The following is a 17,645-nucleotide window of genomic DNA, read 5'->3' as shown; positions in this document are numbered from 1 at the left end:
TGGAATTTGTATGACAATTCCATTTAAACTGAAATTTCAATTTCTTATCGTAAAACAATTTAAAAAATCGTACTTTGAACGTAATAGTACATTATGATAAAAGTGTGTTAAGTTGGTCATTACACACGAGGCGATATTGTAATCGATATTGTATCGCAATAAGAAAGCCGATGTGTGTAATGACCAATGCACACGCGTTTCATACGACGTTTTTCAACACACTTGCGAGAAAAAAAAGGAACTCATATTTATCAAATTTTAATAGTTAAAACAGTATTGTGTGTTGCATCTGTCATACTGCCGGCCGCCCCTCGCCGCGGGCGGCGCGGCGGGCGGGCCGGCCGGGCAGCGCACCGCGCAGGCGGTCGGGCGCGCCGGTGCCCGCCAGTCTGACCAATTAAAGAAGGCTCCCTTTCCATGCATATTATTAGCAATCAGTTACCTTCTTAACTCAGTCGGATAATATAATGAAAAAGCACGAGTAGAATAATACACTGAAAGAGCACGCGTGTTTAATATCTAGGATTATGAGCCAAAAATGGAATAAAAACGTTGTTTTGAGCAAGTGTGTTGAAAAATGCTTTAGTGCAGAGTTGCAGACACGTTATTTTCTGCACACCTTTTAGAACAACAATGACCCTCTTTCAGAGCATGAGAAATGAAAATAGAATTCGTCAACCACGTAAAGTTTTAACGCAATAGGCGGACTTAAAAGAGCGTATTATGTAAGTACAATAAGATATTTGCCCGCGACTTCGTCTGCGTGGACTTGGTAACCGCAGCTAGAGTAAGAATAGCGCCTGGAAAAATTCTCATAGCAATCTAAGTGTGAGCATATTATGCACACAAATTAGCAGGCACTTCGTTAATTATGTCAATAATATTCCACCCCGCTTTTTACTTTCTTAAGGGATGATTTTCGGGATAAAAACTATCCTATGTCCTTCTCAGGGACTCATCCTATCTATATGCCAAATTTCATTTAAATCGGTTCAGCGGTTTAAGCGTGAAGAGGGAACACACAGACAGAAAGACAGACAGACAGACTTTCGCATTTATAATATTAAGTATGGAAGTATGGATTAGTATGGATGGATAAGGGTGGTATTCCTTCCAATGTCATTGCGTCTAACTCTCTCACGTGAGACATGAATTGGTCAAATAAATTGGAAAGATGGAATACCACCCTAGTAATACCAAGATAATAAGCAAATATGGGGTTATTTTTCCCGTAACCTACAGACTTTTACTAAGAAGGGACGACTTTCCAAATTCGTCTCACTCTCCTCTCTCATTAAGCAAAATGTGAGACGCAATACACATCAATTGGTCAAATAAATTGGAAAGATGGAATACCACCCTAATAATACCAACATAATAAGCAAATATGGGGTTATTTTCGCGTAACTTAGGTACCTACAGACTTTTACTAAGAAGGGACGAGTTTCCAAATTCGGAGCCATTATTTACGACAGTTTTCAGTATATATTATTCTTGAAAGACCTATCCAACAACACACCATAACATTAGGGGTAAAGCAAAAAACCGGACAAGTGCGAGTCGGACTCGCCCTCAGAATAATGACTAAAGCAAAGAAGCCGGGCAAAAATAAAAGCTTGGTAAAAGATATCGTATTCACAACACGTTATTACTTTTTGTCTATGAGTGAGTGAGACAACAATCCGCAAATTCTTTCGTTTTTTTCAGTATTGTCATAAGATGAACTGAGGGAAATGTCAAATGGTCCTATGTGGTTCTATAATATAATCCAGCCAAATAAAATATAAGTTTGTTATTTCACAGGTAGGTGTCAACTGTAACAACTTGACATAGTCGTATTATTTTAGTTGAAATATTTCGGGATGTTTCAGCGGTCATCTTGGTTTATTTTAATTATATTCTTGCTATTCCTGAAAGATTGTTGGAAAACATGTTGAGTTTTTATTTGTAATGGTTTGAAGTTCCCTTTGTGATAATGTCTTGTGTGATCGAGGGCTGTAAATCGCATACAGGAAGAAAAGAAAATACGCACGAACCGATAACCTTTAATCGGTGAGTTTTGTTCAATTTTGAAGAAATTAATTTATAGGACCTGACCCTAAACATAGAAATCGATATTTTGTTTATGTAATTATTACTTGCATTCAAGTCTATATAGATTTTTGCATAAATTTTCGAACTTTTCTGCTAAGTATGAAAGGTTATATTTTTGGCATAGTGATGTATCGACCTCAGATCAATAACCTATCGACATTTACAGCTTTCTTATAGTTTGGCCCAGGACTGTCTCATTTTAATTGATGAGTACAGTCAAGGGCATAAATATATATACATTCCCAAAAATATGTGTACGCTCAGACAATAAAATCGTGTTCACATATTTTTAAGCCATTTGTCTGGATCGATATTTTTGCCTTCGACTGTACCTATAGTTTTCTTTGTTCTTACTTACTGACAGATTGTGTTTGCCAGACTATAGTTTAATACTAAAAACCGGTCAAGTGCGGGTCGGACGCGCGCACCAAGGGGACCGTACTTTTTAGTATTTGTTGTTATAGCGGCAACAGAAATACATCATCTGTGAAAATTTCAACTGTCTAGCTATCACGGTTCATGAGATACAGCCTGGTGACAGACAGACGGACAGCGAAGTATTAGTAATAGGGTCCCGTCTTTACCCTTTGGGTACGGAACCCTAATAAAAAAGACATTAATGATCATTGATGAATGTTCCTTTTATTAATATTGTTGGTCACAAAACTCAACTTTTTATTTCAGATTTCCAAAGGACGAGGAATAGGGGATATTACTGCAATGTTCTGCCACCAGAGTGCAGCACTAGCTTTTTTAGTGCACCGTATCGTAACTTATTCATACTGTACCTTTATCGCTCGAATACGCAAGAGTGACAGAGATGTTAGATAACGAAAGTTCGATTTTCTTGTTTCGCGATAGACCCTCAGATTGTGATAGTGGCGCCACCTACGCCGAGTTTCGCGTAATATTCCCTATTATTCAATTAAAAAAAAATATTACACGAACGTTTTTTTTTACATTTCCTATTTGGTACAGTCAGCTGCAGAGAAAAGGTACCCCACGTCCATACTAATTTACAGAACTTTGTATGCAGGGGGGTGCCTTTTCTCTGCAGCTGACTGTACATGACTAGAAACTATACTTAGTCTTTTAGCATTAGAAAAAACGGTAAACCATTTCCACGTGTCTTTTTATTGACAAGTTTTTTTATAAATATAGCAATATTTTACTTATGAAAGCAAAAGTATGTAAATGATCGTATATTATATTTGTAGTGACTTATTTTCAAAGTGTTTTTCGATAAAACGACACGTTAAGATCGCTCGCCTTCTTTCTAATGATAAAAAAACGAGAGGTATAGTTAGACGGTTCTGAGTGGTAGACTGCAAATGAGATAAAAGCTATATTAGGTACATGCATTAATCCTCATATCAGGCGGCTCTTTGATTCCAAGGATTGCATAATTTTATTACTTTTTAATGATTTTTAGAATATGAAAATTATAAAAAGTATAAAAGTTATGCAATCCTTGTATTCCACGCATTTCATTTCATTTCAACGAGCCGCCTGCTACAGATTTCTTGAAATTGCCGAGTTTTTTTAGGTTCAACTTTCATTAGCCAGACTATTATCAATTTGCCATTTTCGTGATTATTCTTTTACACGGCACATAAACTTATGCATAATTTATCGATATAAAAAGTCGACACAGTCACATCCCTAGCAAATTATCAAACTTTTGACACCGTACGTAAATCAGAAATAACAAGCATATATGCATCTCTTTTCGGCACATTATCTAATTCGTAAGGAAGTAAAGTACGGGTATACATATTTGCGAAGCGTTTTTGCCCGACTTCTATGCTTTAGTCGTTATTCTGAGAGTTTGTCAAAGGACTGTCTCATTTCAAACATAGACAGAGAGAATCATACTATCTTTGTCTTACACTAGTACTAGCGCCCAAAAGAAAGGGATGAGTATAATTTTCCTGGTTGTTACTGACTGACAAATTGGTTTGACCAACTATATAATCTTCGTCATAACCATAATATAGTCGGTCAAACCAAATTGACAGGAAACAAGAATAAAAAAACTATACACATCCTTTTCTTTTGGGGGCTAGTACTAGTGTAAGACAAAGATAGTATGATTCTCTCTGTCTATGTTTGTAATGAGACAGTCCTTTGACAAACTATATGATTCACTGAGAGCCGCAATGTATCTAAAATCGCAATTCGCATGCGATTTGTTGCAATGTGAGTAGAGGCCTTTATGCACGCAACTGTAGAATCTGATTTTTTTCAGATAACTGGGATTTTAAACATGTCTTGAATAGCTTTGTTTTCAATGTATATCCCTACCAAGTTTAGAGTCAGTACGTCAAAACCAATCATTTTCATCGTTAGCGCTAGTATCTATGTACTAAGCTATAGTAGTAAAAGAGATAGCATGTTAAGTTTTTGTTAAGTTAGTATTTGAAACACGTATTTATAATTTTATTTGCCAATCATTGAATTCAAGAATTTTCTCGAAACAGCACGCGTTTTGCGTTCGACTTATGTATGTACCAAGGTTTTATTAAAGTGTTCCGCAATTTCACGTCATTTTTGAACTTCGACTGCGTTAGACTGGTGTCAAACCGTATTCTGTGGAACTGAGACAGTGTGTGGTGTGTAGTGTGCTCGCTCGTGAATCGTTTTCTGGAAGTTTACTACACAGTGCAAGTAGCGTATCGTTATTATCTTTGTTAAAATCTAGACTTGGAATTGTTAAATTAAGGTAAGTTTAATCTCCGCCATAATTTTCTGGATTGGGTTGATGGAACTTTTTCGTTGGTTGTAATTTGTAATGTCGGACTATTTTCTTTTCCACCACAGTACCTAATCAATATTCGTAACTTACTAAAGGATAAACCACGTTTCTGAAATAGTGGCTGTTGTCTATTTCATACTATTATTTAGACATAGGTATTCAATGTATCTTAAACCATGCTTAAACCAAAATCAGAATGCGTAACAATAGATGAATTCACTTCACTGGAGAAAGGAAATGAATTCTAGAATGGTAAACGTACAAAATGATTAAGTTTAACGCATAATCTTTAGCAATCAGCTGATTGCATGTGTGTCATTAGAACTTGTAGATATTAATTTTATTATTATCTGGTTGTTGAATAATATATTTTCTGTAAATCTTATTCTTTGGGAGTTGCATCCAAGTTTCATGCATCTCAAGCTATAAGCACTGGTATAGCCGCTTGAATGCCGTGAATATGGCAAAACCCCTGGCTAGTTATATACTGATAGACTTGTAGGTTTTCTTTGTATAAGTAACCTAGCTACATTGAAAGTCATTGGAAACAGTAGGTACTAAATATTTGAGGTTAATTTTATCCAATAATAGAAGTGGTGGGCGGTTGATAAAGTTAATTTCTAGTAGGCAAGAAATGAAAGCCCCTAACTTTCTATTTTTATGGCAAAATTGCTGTATTGACTACCAATAATAACTTTAAAAATCCTCTTGGTTGAAAACATTACTAATATACTCCTCAATCCTCATATAACATAACCAATTCAAATATTCAAGCTCTGAGAATCTGCATTCTTCATTATTAATATAGGTAGTGTATTCCATTTGGCTCTGATACAATTTTAAACAAAAAAGAAAATGGGACATAATTCCATTGATACAATTGTGTTGCAGCTTACTTGCAGCTCATTGATCAAGTAAACAAGTGGATTTTTTGTTTACTTTATTTTTAGATCCGGGATAGACTTAAATACTCATTTCCTTATTTTGTACACTTTCCCTTTTTTCAGTTCTTAATTTTGAAAATAATTTATAGAATATGATTAATTTAAGTGGTAATGCTTTAATATCATTTGAGAGAAAAAGATGATTAAAATATTTAAAATCATTAAGAAAAAAATAAAGATTTAAACAAATCTTCCCAACTTGTATGTTTATGTATGGCATCTATTTGCAAAACTCTTTTACAAATATGATTTCAGATTAAAAAATGGTTAAGGAAACAACATTTTATGACATCCTTGGAGTGAAACCAAGTTGTACGACAGATGAGCTTAAGAAGGCATATAGAAAATTAGCACTCAAATACCACCCGGACAAGAATCCCAATGAAGGGGAGAGGTTCAAGCAGATCTCCCAGGCTTATGAGGTGCTCTCCAATCCAGACAAGAGGAGAATTTATGACCAAGGTATGTACAATTATGGTTCATTATTATTGTATGTAAGTATTTTTGCACATTGTAGTTTTTCTTTAGTCACCCGTTGACCATGAAACGAACGCTGTAAAGGGTTCGAAACATTGGTATGTATTATAAATTCAATATACGCGATATAATCCGTTTTTATAGATTTATTTCATGAGTACCTATCGCGGTAACCAAAGACAATATTATATTTCTGTAATGTTTTTGTTTTGTACTGCTAGATAATTTCCAACTCTACTGCCAGGAGCAATGTGTTTTATTAATTGTACCTACATAGAATATAGAATTTATAAGTATTATTTCACCTGCCACCACATAGAAAAAAATCCAAAAAATAAAGTAGTCTTTTATTCATCTTCAGGACTAACTTTCAGAGCTTTCTAGATGCAAAATATCATCTAAATTGGTATAGTAGTTTAACTAGTTTAGCCATGAGAAAGTAACAGAAGCAAACAGTTATTTCCACAATCATATTTTTAGTATTAAGCTATATACCACATTCTAGCAATAGCCAGAAAACTGACAACATATAGAAATTACAAAAGTAACTACAACTAATCAAGTTAACCTATAACTTTCTAATATGGCTGGGTTTCCACACAAGTCAACATATGTCATGCGCCTATTTTGCCTTATGCAAAGTCGAGTTACATAACAAATATTATGCAACCCATCCTGCTTTGTATAGCATAGTTTTTCTTAACTTGGATTTAATTCAATAAATAATCTTGTACAGGTGGCGAGCAAGCCCTCAAAGAAGGCGGTGGTGGCGGCGGCGGCTTCTCTTCGCCCATGGACCTGTTCGACATGTTCTTCGGCGGGGGCTTCAGTGGCGGCCGCCGGCGCGGGCGGGAGCGGAAGGGCAAGGACGTCATCCACCAGCTGTCCGTCACGCTGGAGGAGCTGTACCGGGGTGCTGTTAGGAAGCTGGCGCTGCAGAAGAATGTCATCTGCGAGAAGTGTGAGGGCCGTGGTGGAAAGAAGGTAAAATGACAGTCCATTCAATCTTAAATGCTTATGGCTAATTGCACCAAAACAAAGTGATTATGATTTAAAAAAGCATAATAATTAATAATGTGTGCAAAATCTTGTTGAATGGGAAGATTGGGGAGTTGTATTATTACCTTTGTTTGGTTGTTAGTGCAACAGACCTTCATGTAACATGCGTCCATTTTCTATGTAGTAGGTTAGTTGGTATATGAATAGCTGAGTCATCATTCTTAGTTTCCCAATTCGCTTACTGAAATAGATCTCACCCAGTTAGATTTAGGCATCAGATTCAAAATTGCTTGTTGCTAAGCCTACTTGAATAAAGAATGTTTTAACCTTGACATGTGTTAAAATGTTGCCATTTTCCAGGGTGCGGTCCAAACATGCCCCACATGCCGCGGCTCCGGCATGCAGGTCCAGATCCAGCAGCTGGCTCCGGGCATGATCCAGCAGATCCAGACAGTGTGCAGCGAGTGTCGCGGACAGCGGGAGATCATTGACCCTAAGGACCGCTGCAAGCTGTGCCAGGTAATTTTTCTTCTTCCTGTTCTTAGCACTATTAAACAAACTACAAAATTAAAACAAACTTTTGAGAAGAAGACCCATTCGCAGTAAAAATCACCATTAAGTACACCCAAAAATCCACAAATGTTAATTTTATGTCGTCATAGAATTGAATTATGTTTATATTTTGGGTAAGAGGCGGTGTCTATTAACCTCGCACTATTCCAATTACATCGTAAAGGTCACGGAGTAGGATGGAGATGGCAAGTGGGCGTTCCCGTCTATCCGACAGTTAGTAGCGACCGACTCACTTTATGCACAGACTATGCTCAGTTGTTGTGTAAACTTCATGCTCGAATGACATTCACGTCGTACGTACGCTCGTCTAACAAAAATTGATAATTAAATTTAAAATGCCGTATTGTGCAGTATTAAGCTGCAGAAATCACAGCGGTTTAAAAAATCTTTCACATGGAGGTATTTCCTATCACCGGTGGTTATTTATTTAAATATAATCCGATAAATACGAAAAATCTGTTTATTTTCCATTATTTACGAATGTTCGTTAAGTAAATCTATATTTTATCAGTTAGAACTTAGAGTTCACAATCCTTTGTCACTATTCTTTACGTTTATCTGGAATATTCGCTATCCTAAATGTCAAATAACTTCGCTACTCAGATGCTGCGCAATGTCGATATTTATATCGATAAAGTTAAAGTTACGATATTTCAAGTTTGATGTTTGGTTCGGTAATAAATTATTATTTTAGACACGTTTCTAATTATTATTTGGGATAATCAATGTCTTAGTAAATATGGCAGCTGGTCATCAAGCACTAAGTTAAGTCGGGGTCATTTCATGGCAACCTTTCAAACCTTCGTATTCCTTTACATACGTTTTTGTTTTTTACACCCATCATATTTTCATCGTTAATATAATTAGACTAGGTACTTAATGCACTTATGCGTACAATGCATGCAATGTGCCATGAATAAACGTTTTATATTTTCTATTTCTTTATTATTAATTATTGTAGGTTACCACAAGATGCCGATATTAAAAATAAATGGATCAATGCTACTGGGCAAGAAAATTAGTTTCCGCAAAAATATAGCACCATTTGCTAGGAGCATTTCTTAGAGAAAGATTTCTGGGGATAAAATTGCCATACATCTCATCTAGCGTCCACACGCCTAAAACTTAGTTACTAATTTAGTAATTATTAGTGACATTCGGGCTCACTAAATTAATAAAAAGTGTTCCGTACCACGCAAACTAGCGTCAAATATTGGAATTTTGCCGCCCCCCTTCCTGATTTGATAGGTCACAATCTTACAATCAAATCAAGTGGGATCGATGAGCCAGTTTCATGTATGCTTTTACACCATACAATTAATTTGACAATTTAATCAGGTTGCCTCGTCTAGATTGGCTTAAATGCTGCTACAAGTAAATATATTGTTAAAGACGAATACTTACCTATGTAAGTAATTGCAGATTTGTGATTACAAAATAACAGCAATACCGAGTGAATAGACCTTTAAAGAACTATGAATTTATCTGTTTGACTTTAAGATATATTTAATGTTCACATTAACAACCTAGTTGGTCAATTAATAAGAAACAAATTTCTAGTTAGATATTTGTTGTACTGTACTACATATTATTTTTCATACAATCACGATTATCACTACCTATATTATAATCATAAATAAAGTATCATCTAAATGTGTTAAAACATACGGTAATGAAATATCAATACCTAACTGAACACACAAATATCGATAAAACACTCCGATTACACTGTCCCCTCCCTATATCGTCGAATGGAAAGAAGTTCCAACGGTTAGCTACTCGCAGGCGTGTAGAGATCTCGAAAACACCAGTGTAACGTGACCGTGAGATCCGTAACAAACCATGCGTAATTAGACCTTACTTATACTGGTTTTTTAGGCCTTTTCTCGCCTGTAATAAGTAAGTGATTTTAAAATTATATAAAATAACGCCATCTGGTGTTGAGTAGTTGTATTAGGTGAACGTTGAGCGAGCTTTTGTGAGATGAATGAGATAATGAAAGAGTCGTATGTCATATAGCTTTGACATTATATTTTAAACCGTCACTCATGTAGCCTACAGTTGATATTCGTTCGAGAAATGTCCACCGGTAATAACCTTTTGGTATGGAAAGTTGCTACGAATCAGAGCAATTTTGTAAGTGTGTGACGTATTTTAACGTGGCTATGAATGTGTAAGTTTAGCGACACTGGTTTTCATACTAAATAGGAGTCATTTCACATCCACTAGTTTATTAATTCGTGGTAAAGGTAATAATTAGCCTAATTGGCATTCATGGCAACAACCGCGACATATCTTCAAGCTGTTAGAAATGAATGGAGCAGAGCCAATAATGTTGCTGCATATAGAAAATTCTTGCATACCTTATCATAATATATATTGCTACTTGAATAATCATCACACAGATCTCAACTACAAGATGGAGAAAATTTTAAATACAGGGTGGAAAAAATGGCCCTGGAGCTGGAGGGAAAGTGCCTTAAAACCTTAAGTTAGCTCATTTTACTTAAAGATGACATTCTTTTATTTCTAAAAAGAAACAAAACTGCATTCAAATTTTGCTTGTCTAAAAATATTCTTGAGACCTAAATATTCGATTTTATGGATATTTTGTACGACAGACGACAGTAAGACCTAATGTTTCTTAGAGAAATGTTATCATTAACATTAACTGTATCGAAAAATAGAATAAAATAGCGAGTGTTTATTTTTTGGAATTTTTGGTCTGTTCGATTCCCGGGCGAGACAAGCGAATTTAAAGAAATACACACAGTTGAACACTTCAAAAATTAAAGAAACTTAAAAATCTTAACCATAATACCCTGGGTTTTTTAACCACGCGGTGTCTAGTCTGTAGTCATTCATACACTTTGGCTAATATGAATTATTCCTCTCACAGGGCCGCAAGACCGTGCGCGACCGCAAGATCCTGGAGGTGCACGTGGACAAGGGCATGACGGACGGACAGAAGATTGTGTTCAGCGGGGAGGGCGACCAGGAGCCAGAGCTGGAGCCCGGCGACCTTATTATCGTTTTAGATGAAAAGGAACATGAGGTAACTTGCATTTACTAATTGACAGAAATCTCATTTTATAAATCACTAAAACGGGACTTGATCGCTTATAAATTATCTCCTTAACTTGAATATTACCTCCGACGGCCTACCTGTACCTATAGGACGGCGGAGGAGGTTATGTTATAAGACTTTTATAAGAACCATCTGATTTCAACAAATGGGGTGCGCCGTGTGATTTTTCAATTGAATAAAAATAAACCGGCCAAGTGCGAGTCGGACTCGCGCACGAAGGGTTCCGTACCATTACGGAAATAAACAGCAAATAAATTACGTTTGTTGTATGGGAGCCCCATTTAAATATTTATATTATTCTGTTTTTAGCATTTGTTGTTATAGCGGTAACAGAAATACATCATCTGTGAAAATTTCAACTGTCTAGCTATCACGGTTCATGAGATACAGCCTGGTGACAGACAGACAGACGGACGGACAGCGGAGTCTTAGTAATAGGGTCCCGTTTTTACCCTTTAGGTATGGTACCCTGAAAAATTTGAACCATCCTTATGATGTCAGGAAAGATAAGCCACCACCATTTTTTTTTATCTTTTAATTTCCAAGCAGTGCACATTCCAAGGAAAAAATCAGGTCAACTTCTTGCTTACACATAATGTGCTCTAACTTTTGATTTAGAATAGGTAGCAAAATAAATGATTCTTTATTTGATTCTTTATTTTATATTGTATGACAAAAGTTTGAAATGGCCACCATTTCAAAAATGTTCACGCAATTTTTGCGGTTTTTAAACAGTTTCTGTGGCCACCCTAGTGCCCATCAAGGGTTACTTTTTTCTAAAATATCAAATACTTGCCGTTCTTATATGTATATACTTTCTTGAATGTTTCTTATATGTTTATATTCTTATTGCCAAGTTTATGCAAAGTTAGTGTTGCCAGAGTCTACGCGTTTATATTAATAAACTTTCATTCAGCCTATTTTTATGTAGCCTTTTCACATCAAGAGTTTCTTATGAAGACAATACCTAAACCTTCTTTCACTCTAGGTGTTCAAACGCTCTGGCAACGATCTCATCCTCCGCCTCAACATCGAGCTGGTGGAAGCGCTGTGCGGCTTCCAGAAGGTTATCCGAACCCTGGACGACAGAGACATTGTGATAACGGTCATGCCCGGGGAGGTCACCAAGCATGGTGAGGTCAAGTGTGTGCTGAATGAAGGTGAGTGGTTTAAGAGACTTTGTATTCATGCGCGGAAGCCGTCAACGAACACGAATCGCAAACAATTGGGAAGATGGTGATAGTAAAGTATTTGCTCTTCGACGCGGGACAAAAACCCAAAAAACTCGCGGAGCTTGGTGCAAAATAATGTGCGGCACGCTTCCACACTCACTGAGTCCATAAAAGTGGCACATTCGCCAGATCTGGCTGAACGTTATAAGGCAGATTTTGTGAGTTTTAAATGCCAGTAATTAAGACGAATAAAATTGCCAATTGCTAAATAGAAGAGAGCGGGAAGACTACAGAAAACGCCCTGTCTTTCTCAAAGCGCTTTTGAACCTTATTTTTTGTTTTATTTTAGGCATGCCAATGTACAAAAACCCGTTCGACAAGGGCCAGCTCATCATCCAGTTCCTAGTAAACTTCCCGAGCAACATTCCCCCCGAAGTCATTCCCGCGCTCGAGAACTGCCTGCCGCCCAGACCAGTGGTAAGCCTCCATTTGCTTTCAAACAAGTTGTAAAAATATTTTACAGGTCGATTTATAACTTTCATAACAGCGGGGGCGAGATTTGTACTGAACTATCAAAATTGTCATTAGCGAAACTGTTAAAAATCAGCGCTAAAAAGTTATAAAAGCGACTGTGCGATCGTGGAGTTGGGTCTGTCGTGAGAGCAGATCTCAAACCTTCTGTACGGGGCGAAGCATTTTTTTAAGTGGGTAATGGAATCTTGTAGGTTGTAAAATGAATTTTATTTGTGGTAATGGGTGGGCTTTTGGTAACACGACAATTTGAAGTATTCGGAATTACCCATATACAGTATAATATACACCTTGTATTGTAGTTCGGGCGATTTTCCGCAACTAGACGACTGGCGCCTATTTTGCGTGACATGGGGCTAGTCCTGCCAGCCCAGCTCCTCGAGGAATGCTATTAAACCTTTGATGTTGAGTAGGACCTTGGGGAGGTTTTCGGGGATCTGAGATGTTTTGCCCTGTATGGGGCCACTCCGCTGCATTCCAGCACCACTTGAGAGGCTGTTTCTTCTGCCTCCATGCATCCTCTGCATAGGGGACTGTCTGTGACACCTATATACACCTTACTGCAGTGCAGTTCTTTTTAAATATATTTGGAGACACCTTGCAAGTATACATACTAGAATTTCGTTCATTATGTGTCCATGGATGAAGTTTGCAGCTCACTGTAGTACATATTGTAATTTGTCATATCTTGTATTATAGGTATGAATCGTATTTACGTGTAAATCGCGAATTTACTATCTACTATCTATTGCGTCATCTTTATTGACAATTAGTACATCAGCAGTTGATTAATAGGCAAGTCTCCGGCAAGGCCACACCGTCCTAACATCATTGTCATATTCGTGACGATTTCAGACATGATGTACCCATTTGTCGGTTACATAATAGTACTGTTTACCATTTTTATGCAACTTCTAGACTTGTTAAGTTACGTAAATCGTAATGAGTTGTATTTCTTAAATTAGCACAATCATTCGATGTTAAACCTATAGGTTAATGACGTTTTTTGTGACGAGACTGCGGAATTTAGAGGACATAGCCACGCGGACGCCCCCATACGAATATTAGACCATCATGATATTCATGATATTACAATTAGTACACGTTACGACACGACAAATATGACAACATATAATATTTACCTAGATTACAAAGTAGGGAAGCAAAGCAAAACGTAGATACATGGATCGATTAAAGGAAACCGTGCCTTATTAGGCCTGGATCAGATTAGACCTAACTACTTGGAATCTTTTCAATGACATAAGCTTAGCTTTTAAAATAAAGAGTTGAAGTGATCCGTTGAAGAGTATCATTTAAATAAGATTTTGCACTTTACAAGTGTTATTTCCTGTCACATATTCATAGGTATAGGTATGTGTGTAATGTTTTTAATAATAAAGCAACGAAGGCCGCGACACCCACGCCCCTTGTTTATTATGAAAACATGCTGGACCATCAGGAAAACAAGAAGTTATGAGCAAATTCAATAGTAATAAAAAAAACATTTATTCCAGATAACATTGAAAAGCATTGATATCATTGATTTAATGCGATTAAATGTTATTTTTACCCGATGTAATAGAGAAAGTATCGAAATAGTAGATTGTACAACAAGGGCATAAAGCGATCCATTATCATCAGAGGCAATTTATTGGTCCGAGCGCAGCGAGCTCAGAAGGAATGTTTTTTAGATAGGCGTTTTTTAATTCATTGCGAGTATAGTCGTGCCGTTCTCCGTTTACTATGGGAAATGTTTTCGCACGGGAACATTTTCCATACAAAACGGAGAACGTTCTCGAGAAAGGCACAACTATAATTGCTACTATAAAAAAAGTTATGCTGGTTTTCAAATTAGGGCTCGTGGGTTTTGTTTGAAGCTTATGTAGTTAGAGTACATATTTAAGGGTCCGGAAAGGATGTTATAATGACGGAAATCGACCGGGGCAGATCCGGCAACCGGCAAGTAATCTACGCTCGGAATAACCAAAGTAACCATTATGCAGGTGGACATCCCCGAGCTGGCCGAGGAGTGCCACCTCGTGGAGCTGGACCCCGAGCAGGAGTCGCGGCGCCGGCGCGCGCACGCCGGCCCCGCCTACGACGAGGACGACGACCATCCCGGCATGAACCGAGTGCAGTGCGCCACCAGCTAGGCTACCCGATACCCGCTACCCGACTACTACCACTACCACTACCACTACCCTGCTCCTGCTCCACGCAGCAGGTGGAAGTGGAACCGACTTCACTACTTATTTAACAAACGAGACGATGTCGTCAGGGATCCTCCATTAATGACATCACACCAAATTACAATTTTTCGACCGACTTAAAAATTAACTAGACGATTAGCCTCGTGTTAACATTGTTACCTTAACATACATATTGTTACCGTAACAACATAACTACTTTTTGTGTAACCCGTGCGAAGCCAGGCCGGGTCGCTAGTTAGTCATATAACGAGTAAAACCGTACGATTGTTTTGTATTAATATGACACATGACATTAACTCGATTAAATATTTTATACCTTAGTAAAGAAGACTTTCCTTCAAGACTGACTCTCGTTTATTGAATAATGTCTGAGGGGTTTCAAACCTGCTTTTTCTGTACGATGATTATGCGTCGAGCGCTATAGTTACTTTACAATGGACCTGTGGCAACACTTAATGCGTGATAACGACAACATAGTGTATGCCACTTTTCAATACCTTTTGACTGAATGTGGCGTGCTTTATTTTCGTTTACCACATTATAACGCCACCATGATACGCCTTGCTCTATATAAGTTGTAATAGAGTGCTAATTACAAAAATAAATGTTTACACACAATTTATACCGCCCATGTATTTTGCATAATAACAATTAAAGTCTGACTAACCTAACACTGCATGGCATTTGCAATGACAAAGTGAGGCAATGTGATGACTTGTTAATGATGATTAATGGCAAATTTTTATAAACGCTCCCATACTTTGTTATATTCAAGCCGGTGCAAAGTTAGCTTAGGGTTAGTTAGACTTTTAACCCGTGGAGTGCCCCAGTTTCACAGTAGTATGGAACTCCTATACTAACTACTGTCACACGTGCGAGTGTGACAGAAGGGCGCTCCGGACGCAGGCGCAGGCACGGCGCAGGATGGGTTAAACAATCTCTGTAATAACGCAATTTAGTAAATATAATGTTTTTAAAGCCCTATTTTTAATGTGTTAGCCCTCTTTTATAACTACCATACTCTGAAGGACTATAAAAATATAATCAAATGTTTTACCATCAAATTAGTTTTTGTGAACAATAGAAGAATATGACTAGGATGACTAATAATTTCCGAGGTACTGTTGTACCAACCACGCCAATGGACCTTATCCTATAATATGACTTTTATGATTATACTTAATGATAGGTATCGCATGTAACGTTACTTCAGCCTCATCGATGCTATTGTAGTTTGCGCATTTTTATATATTTTTTTGTATTTAATATGAGAATGGCGATTTTATAGTTTATTCCATGTATTACATCGATGATATATATATAGCTCTTGAATGCTAGATGAGATGAATTACTTATTTATATTATTTAGTAATAAAAGCATAATTAAGGCGGGATGTTAGGTCCATTAGCTTTATGGTGATTGTATTAGGTTAGTTTATTGTAACTATGAAGTAATCATCACTGTGATTTTTATTTCTCTTCTCTTTTTAGATAATTGTTCATACAATTTTTATTTTAAGCTTCTAGCTGACTTGGTAAAACATAAATATTTAATTTATGTTTAGCACGAAAACGTAACATTGTCAACACTTTTATAACGTCAAATTAAATTATTTGTTTGACTTAGTCATAAAAACCTGTATTGGATGTTTAATCTCAACAAAATAGCCAATTGATGATACACTCCTGTAATACAAATATAAGAAAGTTTTGTCTCAAAAATGTTTTTTATTTACGACATGCTTTCCAGCAACCCTACATTGCCTTTTGGCATTTTTATATGAGGATTTAGTTCACAATTTGGTACTTAACTCCTTATTGCATGTAATAAGAAAAAACCGGACAAGTGCGAGTCGGACTCTCCCACCGAGGGTTCCGTACTTTTTAGTATTTGTTGTTATAGCGGCAACAGAAATATATCAACTGTGAAAATTTCAACTGTCTATCACGGTTGATGAGATACAGCCTGGTGACAGACAGACGAACAGAGGAGTCTTAGTAATAGGGTCCCGTTTTTACCCTTTGGTACGGAACCCTAAAAAATATGTTTAAATTTGAACTTTAATAGCTGGTAATAGTTGAATATCATATCCGCCATATATTGCATTGTATGCGGTAAAGGGTTAATTTGTACTTGAAAAAAATTGTACCTCTTTAGTTGTAAAGGGAGTAAAAGCCAAATGAAGTTGGAGTTGCTGTAGACTTGTAGAGCATCTCACCAGCAGCTACGGCAATTACCCTACCGAATTCCAGCCTAGGTAATTACTTACCGACTAGATTCTGCTGTCCGCTAGACTAGAAATATAGTCTAACCCGTTCGTATAAAAATACCGCAAATCGATGTACAGGTTAGCCGTTTGGCACACACATACTAGAGGTCAATACAAAATTTTTGATCCGTAGTTCCTAAAAAAATTTCGCTGGGGGGTGCTAAAACATTTTTTTTTTGTATGGAAAAAAAATCCAACACCTATCGTGTGTAGTATCATACGAAAGTGCTTTTTGAGGCTATTCTAAAAATATATCACATCATTACACTTCGGGCATTTTTTTTAAATTAAAACAAAAAGAATTTTCGAAACATACCAAGTTTGGGCTCCTCCAGACACGATATGGCTGATTTTTTTTTGTACAATATACCACAAATGAGACGTGATATCCTCATGTCTAACTCCAAGAAAGCAATTTTGAAAATAATATCATTAACATTTTTTTTAAATTTAACAATTTTACAAAGTGACACAGTTCTACTTCAATACCTATTTCACGAGACTTATGGAACTATACTGCAGATACGGTACA

General features: G+C 36.8%; 1 protein-coding gene across 1 annotated transcript; it reads left to right on the top strand.

Moving 5' to 3' along the window:
• The first annotated feature begins 4,621 nt into the window (after positions 1 to 4,621).
• On the top strand, positions 4,622 to 16,573 carry LOC134743650 (dnaJ homolog subfamily A member 1). The gene is made up of 8 exons (XM_063677230.1): positions 4,622 to 4,816; positions 6,049 to 6,255; positions 7,007 to 7,254; positions 7,630 to 7,788; positions 10,742 to 10,897; positions 11,919 to 12,090; positions 12,452 to 12,579; positions 14,637 to 16,573. The coding sequence occupies exons 2-8, from the start codon at positions 6,057 to 6,059 to the stop codon at positions 14,784 to 14,786; spliced, it is 1,212 nt and encodes a 403-aa protein (XP_063533300.1). The 5' UTR covers positions 4,622 to 4,816; positions 6,049 to 6,056; the 3' UTR covers positions 14,787 to 16,573.
• The last annotated feature ends 1,072 nt before the right edge of the window (positions 16,574 to 17,645 follow it).

The sequence above is a fragment of the Cydia strobilella genome, chromosome 8 (assembly GCF_947568885.1).
Source record: "Cydia strobilella chromosome 8, ilCydStro3.1, whole genome shotgun sequence".
In the NCBI taxonomy this organism is placed as follows: Eukaryota; Metazoa; Arthropoda; class Insecta; order Lepidoptera; family Tortricidae; genus Cydia; species Cydia strobilella.
The sequence above is the reverse complement of the archived record's forward strand: the minus strand, read 5'-3'. Positions and strand labels throughout refer to the sequence as shown.